At 42.6% G+C, this 15,610-nt stretch overlaps 1 protein-coding gene across 2 annotated transcripts; it reads left to right on the top strand.

Annotated features, from left to right (window-relative positions):
• Window positions 1–3,837: 3,837 nt before the first annotated feature.
• On the top strand, window positions 3,838–14,650 carry LOC111238041 (riboflavin-binding protein-like). Of its 2 annotated transcripts, none has more exons than XM_022767420.1 (6): window positions 3,838–3,843; window positions 4,961–5,140; window positions 5,266–5,365; window positions 7,803–7,931; window positions 8,778–8,874; window positions 13,111–14,650. In XM_022767420.1, the coding sequence occupies exons 2-6, from the start codon at window positions 4,981–4,983 to the stop codon at window positions 13,465–13,467; spliced, it is 843 nt and encodes a 280-aa protein (XP_022623141.1). In that variant the 5' UTR covers window positions 3,838–3,843; window positions 4,961–4,980; the 3' UTR covers window positions 13,468–14,650. The 2 variants fall into 2 exon arrangements, with proteins under 2 accessions (XP_022623141.1, XP_022623142.1); XM_022767421.1 differs by lacking the exon at window positions 3,838–3,843 and adding an exon at window positions 3,958–3,970.
• Window positions 14,651–15,610: the final 960 nt, after the last annotated feature.

The following is a 15,610-nucleotide window of genomic DNA, read 5'->3' as shown; positions in this document are numbered from 1 at the left end:
CAAATCATGATGCGTGCCTCCCCACAAACCTGTGACGTGGCTCCCCCTCGCCACCAACTTCCCCCTCTTCATCTGTGAGTGAGCATCTTGCGGCCATCCACCGTCTGAAGCGACAGGCTCCATATCCCTGCAGCTCGGACAGGCAGGTCCATTATCTCCGAGGTGCTACGGATTCAATGTCAGTGTTTCTCTCTGCCTCTCTGGTAGTGGACTGTGTCCCTCTTGTTGAAAGTCAGAACACATGGTTCCTTATCTACTCAGCCTCAGTTTGCACACGTCAAATACCTCAGACTCAGCTGGGGCCAGAGCTCCAACGAACCTGCGGGAGTCTTGCCAGAAATGAACAAGCTCTCCGTTCTGCGCATGAGCATGTACAGATCAGGACTCAAATAAATAGAACAAACACAAGTCAGTCAGTCTGAGCTCACTGTATTTCAGGACCAAGTCAGCCACCAGCAGAGACTAAGATCTGAATACACATAAATCCCACAGGGCTTGTCCGACCTGCGCACCGTACACAACAACCTAGTTTGCTTAAACACATTTAACAGTGTCTTTTAGAGCACATGTTTAAGATGTGAAATGTATAAAAAAATTAGTTGTGCTTAACTCAGCCAAAGTATGTCAGACTCCCCCAAAATTACCGCAGGGTGCTTTGCGTTTGCTTCAATGCAGAACCTGAATGTGTAACTTATTATATTATAAATGTGCGTAATGTATTTAAGAAAGGAATAAAAGCCGAACCAAATTAATATAATATCTGTCTCAATGAAAATGAGAGCAATAATGTGATAACCTTTTGTGCATATGAAATATATTATATTTTATTGCACTTCTTCATGATAAATCTAAAAACTCAACATATATTGTGCGATAAATTGAAAATTGAATGCTTATAATTAGGACTCTAATTCCATCTCCAGCCCATTTCGCATCGTGCTCTAACAGGATCCACATTTCCAACTGTGCCCCGTCTATTTAAATGATGTCATTTAATTGCACCAATTCTAAATGACAAAACACATACGACGGTTGTGGATTTTCTTCCTTTATTGCATTTGAAGTGTTTATATATTACAGAAAAGCAAAGTCCCACGCTCCACAGAATCTCCTCTATGAAAATACCAAGCCCAAGGTAGATAACAAGAATGTGGCAGACCTAGGTTCTGCTATAAATGTAATAAATATGATTTGTGTGTAATAATGTCCGTGAGTATATATACTTCTACATTTTTCTCATTTGGGCAGATGCTTTTAATGCAAAAGGACAACACATAATGATTCACTTTGATATGCAATTTCTTCAGTGTTGTTACATCACATAGTTAGTAGGTTTGTCAGAATACTTTGAATTGAAGTCATCTCTGGTCCATCAACAGTTGGGATATCTTCTTGTACAGGTTTCAACACAACATCGAATTTCCTTTTGGACATTCAAATCCTACAATGGTTAACCTACTGTTCAATAGAAAGCAAAGGGAAATAATCTGCTAAGAGTGATAACGTTTTCTAATTATAAAGCCATAATATATTTGTTTGAAACTATTATAAGATGTTGTCAATAGGTGGTATTTGTTTATTTATTTTCCTCTCTTTCCCACCAGGCAGAAAAGGAGTACTTAGATGGGAGGTTGCTGGGGACTAGGGGGCATCCATCGGTGGGAGAACCGTGAGGTAATGGAGAGTTTGATTTATTGCTTATTGTAAATTTATGTGTTGATCAAATCAGCATCAAAGAGTTTTGTAATCCTGCACGGCTTTCTGTGTGCGAGTACTCCTGGTTGGGATTCACTGCGGTAAACAGGCGCGTTCTCACACAGGTTCTCAGCTTTTCACCTTCTATTTCCAAACTTCATGCGGATGCAAACGCTAAACGTTAAAGTGTCTGCCGTCCCGGAGAAATAGGTCAGTGGCACAAATCAAAGAAACTCTAAATGGCGGAAATGAATGTTTGTCAGTTAGTGAGTCGACACAAGGATGGGTGACGGTGTTTGCCAGCTGAGGGCCAGCCTAGGGCTCAAATGCAGGCAGTGACCCAACCCGGTTAAATGAGAACGACAACAAGGGTACACAGAGAGCAGTGATGGCCCGCTTTGTCCTCCCTCTCTCTGTTCCCTGAATAGCTCTTGCACAAAGGATATCGTTATTCCTCCTCTAATTACCAGATGGAGAGCTGTTTGTCTGCCTCTCGCTCCTCTGCTCTCACCCCCAGAAATAAAGTGCTCTGTGGTGACGACCCTCGGAGGTTATGAAACAGTCTGGTGGACAACAGGGCCTGAGCGAGCCCTCGTTTCCTCCTGCAGCTCATACAGTATGAATCTGAGCTGCGTCTCAGCCGGGACCATTTCATCTGCACTCAATCTGCGTGTTTGTTTGATGGCCAATCTGTCTGGTCCCTTCCTGTCCCTGCATGCTTTTGTTGCCAGAACCAATCATGTCTAAGGCATGTCACCAATTTCACAGTCTTGGTTTTAGGCGGACGTATCTAGGCCACAAGACACTCTCCATCTGCTCCTCTGCGGCCAAAAGCCTTGGGAGGGCACTTGGAGAGAGAGAGAGAGAGAGAGAGAGAGAGAGAGAGAGAGATGCACCAAGCCAGGGATTAGCTTGGTACAGCAGGTCCAAGGGGAGGTGAGATTAAAAGCCATGAGTAATAATACACACATGGCGGAAAAACACACTAGCCGGTCACACTCTTACGTCCATACAACCCCATTCAGACCGTGTGCTTCACAGCTGTCGGCAAACAAATGCGATTCTTTAAAATATTTGCCACCAAATGAGAAGAACTAATAACACGCTTTCAAGGGATTACACTTTTTTTTCCCGGTAGCAGTGCTGGCAAGATTACAGCTCCCAGTGTGCGCACAGATGACACACATGCATCTATTGACACAGGTGGCAAAAAAAATAAATAAATAAAAACCTGCATCCTGAAAAAACAGTCTGACCTGAGCGCTTTGTCTTTATGAAAACAGGAAGAGGGGTTTTGCAAGGCGCAGCAGCTTTGCCGGTGAGTTTGCGGTGTTTTGTTCCACAGAGATGTGCGTTCCCTGTCCTCAGCATATCATACAGTATTAAATCTCAGCTACACCCTCCTCTTACCCTGTCATCTGGAAAAAGCCCTGACCTCAGTGTGTGTATGTGTGTGTGTGTATGTGTGTGTGTGAGTGTGAGTGTGTGTGTGGGGACAGAGAGAGCTGGGGGAGGACAGGTGTGACTCAGCACCACCTGTGAATGATCCTCTACAAATCAAGGGCAACACATCGCTTATGAGGATTTTGCCTTTATATCAGTTTGAGAGATGTATTCATTTTTTCAGTGTTTCCACCAACAGCATTACTTGGACGGATGGAGGGAAGGCTGTCAACAAGGAGGATTTGGTAAACATCTCATTGGGAGATTAACAAGGAGGGAGCCCGGTCTTCTCTGTGTGTGTGCGTGCAAGAGAGAGAGAGAGAGAGAGAGAGAGAGAGAGAGAGAGAGAGAGGGAGGGAGGGAGGGAGGACTTCCCAGCATGGGGCAGAGAGGAGGGGTGAGTTGCCTGGTGGAAAGGACTGAAATGTCCTTCATATAAACCGGTGACAAAGTGGCGAGCAGCGGCCCCCGGGCAGCAGAGATCACAGCCAGCACAGAGAGAGAGAGAGAGAGAGAGAGAGAGAGAGAGAGAGAGAGAGAGAGAGAGAGAGAGAGAGAGAGAGAGGAGGAGACCGGAGCTCCGAGCAGCACCGCCGCCACAGCCGCTGGATCCACAGCAGCAGCACACCGGGGGAGACGCAGGGAAACACAACAGAGGAAACTCATCCGGACGGAGCATCTTTCACTAGAGAGCCCCGCCGACAGGTAACACACACACACACACACACACGCACGCACACACACACGCACGCACACACACACGCGCGTGCGGAGTGACAATCCGAACTGTTTCTGCACGCAGACGAAGCGGCACCTGATTCGACAGGTCGTCGTGAGTAAATCTGACTAGAATGTGACATCGACAAAATTCCAGGTTAATGTGAAGCTGCTCCATTAACAACACTGTAGCACGAGGATCAGCGTGAAGTGCCTACAGGTCACTGTGAAGTCACTCCTCAGATTTTTGGGGGAGGTTGATTTTAACAACTGCGTGATTTGTACCTGTTGAAGTTGCATTTTATGTTTTTAATATGTTGTAGATTATTCAGATTAATGTCGGATCCTCACTTTTAATATGTTTTTTTACAGCCTACAGCCTAAAACTGGTGTTGGTATTTATTTTATTTTCAAATTTAATAGTTTTATTGGTGGAAAATTGCTGAAAAAAACTGCATAAATGACTGAAACTCGTCTGTTTCACTGATTATAGATTAGCGAGTTTGTGGTTATCGTTAAAACTGGAAGTGAGAATAAACCAATGCGCTAAAGTTTTACCTAAATCTCTTATTGTATAAGATCACCGCCTCATCGGAGCTGCCCGAGGCCACGCGGCCGCATGTCCAACAGATTTGTTTTAATTCGTGTTATGTAGGCTACACATCGGCCAGCCGCTTGTCAGATTACACAACTACGCATGTCATCCATCTCAGCACGGTGTCTCAGTCTCACCTAATTAGGCTCACCCTGTCTACTAGGTCACCACACGCAGCGCGCGCGCGCCCGGAGCTCAACAGCCTGCTCTGGATGTCTCTCTCTCTCTCAATCTGTGTAACTCACTGCATCATGACTGTAACTGGGAGGCGCGAAGGCAACTTTGAGTGTGGCTTTTAAATCTGAGGTGTTTGATTTTGTGTAAGGTGTTGAGTTATTTCTTTTAAGGGGGGTAATTTATATTTATTATATTATATTGTATTAGGTTGTGTGTGTGTGTGTGTGTGTGTGTGTGTGTGTGTGTGTGTGTGTGTGTGTGTGTGTGTGTGTGTGTGTTACCTTGTCTGGTGCTGTGTCTGCCGCTGTCCAATGTGCTGAACTCTTTTCCCAGACCTGTTTGTGGCTGTAGAGATGGATGTCACCTCTCGACCTCTCCTATTGGTTTGCGCATATATTGCGGCTGCGCTGATTGGTGGAGCCCGCTCGGAGGGGATGTGTCTTCAAGACGGCAAGCACAAGGCCACGCCCAGCCCGGAGCCACACCTGAGGGACTGCGCCCTGTACGCTGACAGTGAGTGACCGTGTGTTTATCCCGGAACACAGCGTGTTCAGTGGTGTGATGACAAGTCGTGATGAAAATATCAAAACTGTGTCTCCTGACTGACAGCTGGCTGAAAGGGTTTCCTGTCTCCACAGATAGCTGCTGCACAGAAGAAGGCATCCAGGACATCTCCCATGTTCCCTCTGCCAGCAATAAGAATGAACCCTGGGACAAATGTGGGCCTCTGAGCTCCGAGTAAGTCTCACACAGTAGATATCTGACTTTGGATTTCACCTTAATGCAGCTATGATAAATAGTTTTATATATTTTTATATTTAAAAAAATAAAGATCACATATTGCAACCCAGAAATTTAATATATAACTTATATGTCCCTATAAGAGAATATATTTTTTATCATATATATATACATCCTCTGGATATATGAAGCTATAAGTTTGTAACATATATGAAATATTCAAAGTAACATTTGCATTATACATTTATATGATGAATTTTTATATGATAACATGTTGCGGCCATATAGGCCTCTGTTAACAATACAGTAGCCTATATATTTAATTTATATATGCAAGTTTATTAAAACAACATACATCTAAAAAAAAAAAGAGAAGAATGTATATGATTATATACGTTTTTGTTATTAATTTCTCATAAATTTTAAACATGTCTGTCTTCACATTCTGGGGAATTGGTCTCTGTCACTCCAGGAAATAGACGACACCACGATCGGTTGTTACTGATGGATTTATCCGTCTTCTTTACTTCAGACGGCGCCATCATCACCGTCGAACTAATTTGACACGTGATATTGTACTAAATAAACACACACACTCATGTCACAACAAACTACAGAAACGTAAAATACAAACATACACGACGACACGTAGAAAAGTAAATAAACATACCTGGCTGGCTGCACGTGACCAAGAGGGAATGAATGGACCAAAAGTAAATCTTAAAAACGGCTAAATGCTCCACTTTTTTTTTTAACTACTTAAACTTTAACGGAGTACAAAAACTAATATTCTTTCAACTTCTTGTGTTTAGTGAGGGAAAATGTTACAAATATAAAGTGCCCCCTTGAAACACAGGTGCAAACTTAGTTCCTACGTCCTGGATGTAGCCAATACAAATAAAAGAAAATATATCATAAAATAAATCACATAAATAATGTGTGCAAACAAAACCATTTAAAATATTTTTATGGCAGTTAAAGTCTCTACTGTATATAACATCAACATATACTGACAGACTTTGGGATGGATACATATTTATATTTATAACATATGTCTATACATATACATAGCCTACATAAGCATATATATTTGCATGAGGTAGACATATACAGTATGTCAATATATATAACTTTGCTCTCATTTTATGTACATATATTTCATATATGTCAATTGCGTGTACAGTGAAAAGGGGTCGTTCACAGTGACACCTCCCTAACTCCCCTCAGTTATACAGAGCCCTTTTAGCTCATTGTTTTGGTTTTACGCTCGTAGATTTCTCGTTTCATTTCACTCTGATCGCTCTTGTAGCATTAGTGTAGAAACTCCTAAAACCCACCACCCTACCTGCCTAGAAACAACCTCCAGATAAACCAAGTTAGTGATTAAATGGAGAACACGGTGGAGCATTTAGCTGCTAAAGGTCCAGATAGTTGCCAAGTTGGTAGCGACCAAAATCAAAGCTAAAACTAGAGTGAATTACGGTTAGGGTGGGCAGAAAAAATTACTTATGGTGCTAATGTTGCTCTGTATATGCTAAGTGTGTAAACAGGAAGCTGATTGCTGAAAATACTGTCTGTCAGTGTCGTTTTTACTGCCCCCAAGTGGCCAAAGAATCTGTTATTTCTGGTTTAAGTTGGTTCAGTCCTGGGACTTTTCCTCTCAATTGTATGATAATGTTGCACAGGCTAGTCTGTACATGTTTGTTCCACTAATAATAATAATAATAATAACAAAATTTGTACAGAACCTTTCATACAAGAAATGTAGCACAAAGTGCTTTACAACAAAGAAATTACATCCACCAAGTGCTTCACATGAAAATACATTAAATGAACATAAAATGAAAAATGAAAAATGATGAAAAACATTAATGTTAAATGAGATAAAATAATAAATAAAACAAGACATTTAAAAGAACTCCTGAGCAGTGGATAAATGTGGAACAAAGTGCTAGTCAACGGCTAAGGTGAAGAAATAAGTTTTAACGAAGCTTTAACCCAAAATAGAAAATGATCTTGAGATCTTATGTGGGTTTGTGGTACGAGCAATGCAATATGCCAGTGGGTCAATGGGTCCGATGAAGACACTTACCATTATTCAACCAGATAAGTCTTAATTAAAGAACCCTGTGCGCCGGGAAAACTCACCTTCGTGGTAAAATTATGGGGAAGTTGGAAGAAAAACAGAGACAAGACAAAAGGACTACCGGAAGACAAACACAAAACAGGAAGAGACAGTAAAGTTACACAAGCTGGACAGACACACTAAAGACAATGCCAGTATGAACTTCTGTGTTACCTCATTGTCACTTTTATGAGCAGCCATGTTGACTATGAGGAGACGGCCCTCCGGGGGTCAATAGAGGTTTAAATGAAAATGTCACTAAACATCATGTTATGTTATAGTGCTAACTGCTGCCCTCTCTCTCCTCAGGTGTGAAGGTTTCCTGAAGCGTGTGTCATGTTTTTACCGCTGCTCCCCCGATGCCGCTCGATGGCCTCACCCCCATCGCCGCTCGTACATCCAGGCTGTGCCGCTCTGCCACAGCTTCTGTCGTGATTGGTGAGGCTGCCAGACACATTGCCAAGCAAGCCTAAATCAAAATCGGTATCTGTCCCCCTTCACCTATAAGACTGTCAAGAGACAGATTACCAGCCTTTGTAGCAGCAGCAGCACACAGCGCTCTTCATACTGAGATCGAGTGTCCAATACACAGCACAAAACTGTATGACACAGATAAGATCGGGGCTGCATGTATCACAGTCTTTTCTTATATATGTTACCGTTTCTCGCGTGCAAGGGTTCGTAGACGCCCGGGGAGTTCCCACCAATGAGAAACTGATTCATTTTATGTCTGTGTTGTTAAAAAGATTGCTAGAGATGGCTGTACGACACATATGGACATAGCGGTCTTCACATCCCTGAGACAGCGTGTTCGTACTAGCGCTGGTCGCTGTCATGAAAATATATTTAAATGACCAAATATGCTGAAATGTAATTAAATATAAGGTTTTACAACGGGGTGTGTATATTCCAATGAATAGCTCCACATTTTGGGTACAAAATACACAAATAAATACATAAACGGTAAATACTGTTAGCAGCTAGTTAGCTTAGCATACAGAGTGGAACCAGGGGGAAACAGCTAACCTGGCGCGAATTTGTCCACAGGCAACAAAAACATCCAACCAGCTCACTGACTAACATGTTGCGTCTCATCTGTTTAAAAGTGTAAGAATGAGTCATTGAAGAATGAGTCATTTTGTCTGACAACAAGTTTCCAGGATGTTACTGTTCCTGCAGCCAGATTAGCCATTTCCCATTGTTTTTATGCTAAGCTAACAGCTGCTGGTTGTAACTTCCTGTGTATTTATTAAATTAAATGAGTATTACATTACTTTTCTTCAGGTTTGTCGCCTGCAGGATGGACTTGACGTGTGCTCGTAACTGGGCCAGAGACCCCAGAGGACAGAACTGCACTGGAGCCTGTGTCCAGTACCAGCAGGTAGGCTGTGATCTGGCTCGTCTGTGATTGGATGTTTACATAACCTCGGGACCTTGTGGGGTTTTTTTTGGTCAACTCGTTTGTACCTCTGACTTCTCCTCTACAGCCAGTATGAGGTTCACATTTCATTTTCAGCTGCTTTAGCATTAGCAACAATGTGAAAGCGGTGCGTTATGTGAACAGCGCACAGTCACACCTTAGCTACGATGGCGTCAGGTGTCAGGGGTTTTGAATCCCTTTGACCGACGTCACAGCTCGTCATTTGAGGTCGAGACACTGAGTGTGCAGCGGTAGAGTCTGCGTGTCGGCGGCCGGTAAGCGAAGGGGTTAACGGTGCAGGGGCTGAAGCATGAAAAGGTTTGGTCCTGCTTCGGTGGGCAGGGGCCAGCTGGGTGATTTAAAAAGAGACAGAGTGACCGAGGGGCTGATGTGCAGCTGAGGCCAACAGCAAACTAACTGTCACACACCACACGCCACGACGCCGTCTGTCTGTCTGTCTGTCTGTCTGTCTGTCTGTCTGATTCCCCCTTCCTCTCCTTTCCCCTCTCTCTCTCTCTCTCTCTCTCTCACACACACACACACACACACACACACACACCTAGGCAGAGCAAGACACACACCAACAAATGAACACACACAACCCCAGACACCAGACCTATTAAAGCTGTCTGGTGGATATTAGGTGATTACTAGAAATGACAGATTTGCAGTAAGAGAGAAAATGAAACGAGACAATATCAAAGTGCTGATGTGTGTGTGTGTGTGTGTGTGTGTGTCTCTGTGCTTGTGTATTTGTGTGCTTATTCTGGCCCATTTTCATGTAGGACGCCACTAATGGCACAAAATAGGCTCCAATAAATTTAAGTAGCTCCCAAACAGAGTGTTTTAAGCAGCTCCTGAATACAAAGGAATGAGTCACAGCACACAGACGACAAACAAGTGCCGGCCTCTCACAACATTTTTGGAGGTCACAGCAATAAAGCTTCATTTTGTTTTCCTTTCAGCCAGCAGAGATGGGAGATTTCACAGCGCTTAAGTCCACCTCAGGGCTGAGACAGGAAAGCAAAAACTACAAACATACACAGGCAGCGGCTATCTAATACTTCCAAGAGATTTAATACAAAGTTTCACAACCATTTAAAAAAAACTAAAAAATCCTCATCATGCAACCTTTTCAGGATCCTCAGCTGTGTTTCTGCCAGCTCCTGAAAAGTTCAGCTGATAGACAGAAACAAGTGTGTGTGTGTGTGTGTGTGTGTGTGTGTGTGTGTGTGTGTGTGTGTGTGTGTGTGGAATAAATATACAATGATGCAGACTGGATTTGTAAATGCTGACTGCAGTAGATATTGATTTGCATAGAAACAAGCTAATACATTTAAAGGCACACACACACACACACACACACATCCGCCGCATGCAAAAATCCCTCTGGCACTCTGTCTCACTCTCCCTTTATACTCATTGGTAACATTATTTGCCAGCCAAGGTCTGATTTATCTCAGCATTCAACACCGTCTCTGCTCCTGCTTTTGTGGGAATGAGGTTACATCTGCAAAGAGCAGCCGTGTCTGTGCCGGACGCCGACGCCAAAAACACGCATAGAGCGGCATTTGTGGATCAGATGTTAGTAATTTAATGACCAGAGGAAGATGAAGATTGGTCACACGAGGCTGCAGTAACTACCAGTAGTTAAAGGGAAAGAAATGGTTAACAAATTAGCATTTACTTTTCATTTAGAAGTAAATTACACTTTTACATATGCTAAGCTACATATCTCAATCCACATACCCAACACCTACTTTGTAATTACCCTGAAAAGAAAAGGGGGGTGAACTAAAGACGATTGTGTTACAGCCCACATACCCTGCAACCACAGTGTAGTTTCTATGAGATGGGGTAAACAACAGACCACTTTATTTAACAGCCTGCGTAAAAACATTTAAAATATCCTGACCATAGCGCACTACCGCTCCAAAATAAAGGTCATTACCTCGGCTGAAACTCCTCATGCATGCTTTTACTAAAAAAATGATTTTAAAAAAATAGAAAAAATGACCTTTAATTGTCATTAGTTGAATTTATAAACAGCTTGCCACAGCATTGTTTATGCAGTAAGTTGTTAAGTTAATAAAGTGAGTTTGCGAAATGACTGAATGAAATCAGTTTTGATCGTTAGACGACGTGACATTGGATCCTAAAAGGAAACGACTGTTCCCCAGTATTTTAAAAACATACATGTAACTTTTCTACAGCTGCAGTGACAGAAGCACTTCATATATTTCCAGCTCTCCTTAAACACAAAGTTGTTTCCCCTTTATCCCCCTTTTATCTCTTGTCCTCTACCCTTGTACTCACATGTTTGTCCTTGTATAGATACCTGCTAAAGATTTCAGCCCATTTATACACAATTGCAGCTTGTTTAAGATGATCATAAAATCCGGTGAACGCTGTCCTAACCTCAGTAGATCGTTGTAGTAGAGTAGAAGATCGTTGTGATTGCTGTATTCAAACGTAAATATATCTATAATATTCTCAAATCAGGATCATTTTCATCTTGTCACATAAAAACCATTTTCCTAATTCTGATCTTCACCCCCCGGCCAAGAGAATCGTTGCAACAGATAAGCGCCATAAGAAAGAATTGATCCTTCCTTTTCTCTTCTCTGCCTCCCTTTTCACACCAGGTGTAGTGTCGTGTTACTCGGACAGAGGAGGGCGGATTAAATGAGATAAGGATGGGAAGGACAGGCGACTGCCCCGGGAAATTTCTGTATCTCACTTATTCGATCACACCATGTCGTCTAAAGCCACTTGTGCTTGTACTGAATTAGCTTTGGCAGCAAACCATGTCCACCGGGGGAAGGGCACAAATGTTTGTGTGTGTGTGTGTGTGTATTATGGGGTCGTTGCGATAAGACCTAAGCGTCAGACAGAGAGCATATGTAGTGAAGAGGAATAGCAGTCATCCTTTTGTGTCCTTCGAACACGGTAAATATATTACAGCTTTTTCTTCTGCGCACACCCTGTGTGACTCAGTCTTAATCCCCCAGCAGACAGGAGGATGAAAGGAAGCAGACGTCGAGGTGGGGGGGGGGGGGAGTGAGAGAGATATACAAACAGCAAGTGCAGCAATACACAAGAGAGGAGGGGGGGAAAAATGCAGCGGGGAGAGAAAGTGGAAGTTAGGTAGGGGACAAAATGAGCTATAGTAGGAGACAGAGCTGGTGACTTGGCAGCACATCTTAATGACTGGTTATGAGGCAGTCACTGGAGAGAGACTGGGAGCTTAGACACAGAAAAACACAGTGTGTCACTGAAACTCCACTAATTAGCATTCTCAGCTATTTCTAAGCACGTAGGCCTACGCCATGTACAGTTAAACAGCTTAAATGTTGAATTGTGATTTGTTTTTTTTTTTTGCACTGTAATGCAGTATCCCTCCTAATCCGCACATGTGTCTTATTAGAGAGGAGTATAATTTTTCATGCTCCAGAAGCCATAAAGCTAATGTCAGCAGTAATTGGAGTTTTTCCTCAAAGTATAACTTTATAAAGACGGGGCGTCGTAATGAATTTCCTGTCAGATAGCGACACAAAAGGTGCTGGAAGTGACCTTCCCGATTAGTTTAGATCTGTCCGTCTGCTCTGTGAAGCTTGACAGAATCGTCGTTGCACCGTAAAGACGGTGCAGTGATGAAATCTTTCAGATACCACAGAGTGAGCTTTTCAAGGTCATATCTTCTAATTTGCTCTCAAGGTTAGCGGAGACGGGGTGAGGCGAGCGAGGGGCGGGGGGGGGGGGGGAGGCGGACAAAAGCCGCTTGCCGGAGCAGCTGCAGGAGAGGGTGTTTTTCAAGGCCGGTGCTGCCCTGAAAGGCCAAAATCACTTATTTCAATAGATGTTCAAGAGCAAAGAAAGGCCGCACGTTATGAATGTGGCAAACATTGTGCTTTTGTACAAAATAGGAAACTGTATATTTGATCAGCCTTTACCAACCTGAGACCCTTTTCTAGCCGTTGTTATTAGCACTGGTGTGAAGTAACTGACTGCAGGTTCAGGTACATGTATTTCACTTGAGTTTGTATTCACTGCCTCCACATAAGTAAAGAAACTGAGAACTTGTTTCACCACAGGTTAGTTCCCATAATGTCAGACAAGGTGTTTTCAAACAGAGAATATCTCTTCATCTGCCTAAAGATATTTTGTGTGTGTGTGTGTGTGTGTGTGTGCGTGCAGATGTACCAGCACGGCAGGGATCTCTGCGAGAGCCTGTGGGGCGATGCTTTCATGACGGTGGAGGATGAGCCTGAGGATGTGGGAGAGGCCGGAGAGATCGGGGTGGAGGGGGACGGCAGTCGCCCCTGCGGCTGCCTGACCCTGAGCCCATCCGACAAGGACGTGATCGCCGCCCTCAGGGCCCAACAGGACGACCCGGAGGAGCTGGACACCACCAAGACGGGTCTGCCCCAGTACCGGGCCCCTTGCCAGACCAAGCTGCCACTGCAGGCCAGGAGCAGCAGGAAGGGGAACTCCGTGCTGCGTAAACGCTCGGTCATGGTAGACGACGGGGAGGGGAGCGGCAGCGGCTTGTAGAGAGGAGTGATAGATGACAATGAATTTAGAGTTAATTGTCTAGATCCTAATATACAAAATCTATCTCTTGAAATGGAGTTGTAACCTTGCTCCTCTAATTAACCTTACCACACAAACCTAAGCTCTCATTATCATCATCATTACATTTCAGATATAATCTGTATGGTTTTAAGTAGTACTATATCTGGCATAAGATAGACAGACAAGCTTGAAACACTTCCTGATCAATTATTTGATTGAAAACCCGAAACAGCCAGGATTTCAAAAAGAATAGTTACTATAAAGAAAAGTATTTAAGGGCAAAATCCTCAATTCTGCAAGGGCTCTCACTTCAATAACAAGACTTCCTTCCTAATATTGATATTGCATAATGGTTGCACAAATGTTTTATTGCTAGCTAACAAGGTGATTTCTTTTTTTTTTTTTTACCAGGTCAGATATCTTATTTGTTTTGAATAGCTCAGTAAAACACATCACTCAACATTAAGATACGAGGTGTGTGAAGTCTTGTACATGGGAAATGTAAAGTGCTACAGATTTAGCTGCATGAGTCAGATCATGTCGTCATTAACCAGAGGACCGTCCGCGACAGTACTACAAACATAACGTACCTGCACCAGTACTTCACCACCCTGCTTCTTCTTTTCAATCATCTAGGTGACTTTAATCCCTGCGTTAGTCATTTGTCACGTGCAGATCTTACTGTTGTGATGCCGTACCGTGCAGTCTACATGTCATTAAGGTGTATGATGGTGGAGAAAGTCACGCAGAGTCATGATAATAATGAATGTAACTTAGATTTATCTGACAGGGACTACTGGCCTGAACGTGAGGGATCTGGCGCGATAATGACAATGGAGATTTATGCTTAATACCTGAGGGGAGTTTTAATATTCAGAAACAAAATCTGCTCACTAGAGTTAAATCCACAGAGGCTGTATTCAGGCTAGATAAGGTTGCTCTGGTAGTTTGATCACACAACATCAATGTACTGTGGATGTTTCTTTTATAATAATCACGTCATGTATTTCTAGAGTGAGGCACTGTTACATGTAAATGTTTTGTAAAAAAAAAAAGAAAAAAAAAGGGAAACTGATTTGTCTGGTTAATGGTCAGCTTGCTGAAATGGGTGTTCCTGTGCTTTTCTTTACATTCTCAATAAAGACAACATTTCTAAATGTCATCCCGAGTCCGTCACAGTTCTTCAGACAATATTCACAGCCCTGTCAAGTAGTTCCTCATTTAAATGGATTATAAACTGGATATGATTTAACACTTAATTATATAAAATATTGTTCATACAATCAATTTGTTTATGTTTAGTTGGTCAAGTTTTCATTCACGCTGCTACCTGCAGTGGCACAAGCTTAATGTTTTAACCGTTTTTTTTAGCATTTGCATATGTACATGTGATAAGCTTATAACAGAAGAACTGTAAGGTCAAAATGCATTTATGAGACTTAATTTGAAATGTAACATATTTTAGTTTCTGGAAATGTTGAGGAATTGTTTTGGATGTGACCACAACCCAACCTAAATTACATCAGCTCATACTTATTTTTTGTATTTTTCAATCCTTGCCTGTGAAAAAGTCATATTTCATAACTACCAATTGGATATACTTCATACAAGAATAATGAAAGGCTCCAAAATACTTCTACATCTTGTTAAAAAACTAATCTGTGAAGCTTGAGGGCCTCTATAATAGTTTAGTTTGATAGGTCTTTATAGTTAATTTTTTCACTGCTGCCCGTAAACCTCTCTAAAAGGAAAACTGGGAGAAATGTGCTTTAACTCTTTAATATTAAATAATAGAAAACATACTGAAGCATCTTGATGATAAGAAACCTTTTGAAACCATGTAAAACAGAGCTGATCCTTGTGTCTCAGCCTGCAGGCTCTCTGCTGTTTTCACACCTCAGCCTATTGGCCTTCAATCAGAAGTGCCCCCCCCCTTTTGTTCGCTCTGATTGGTCAGGAGAGACGTCAATCTACAAACGACCGTCATTTAAAAAAATCGGGGGAAAAAAACAGGCTTTTTCCGACGGAAAAGATCAGTCATTACGTCTTACCTCCAGTTACGCTCGCTGTCTTCCCTCGGACCCTCCGGAAGTGAAATCTGCTCCAAACTTTTACATGGAGG

Source organism: Seriola dumerili, unplaced genomic scaffold (genome assembly GCF_002260705.1).
Source record: "Seriola dumerili isolate Sdu_G_001 unplaced genomic scaffold, Sdu_1.0 BDQW01001191.1, whole genome shotgun sequence".
Classification (NCBI taxonomy): domain Eukaryota; kingdom Metazoa; phylum Chordata; class Actinopteri; order Carangiformes; family Carangidae; genus Seriola; species Seriola dumerili.
This window is presented reverse-complemented; position numbering and strand designations above follow the sequence as displayed.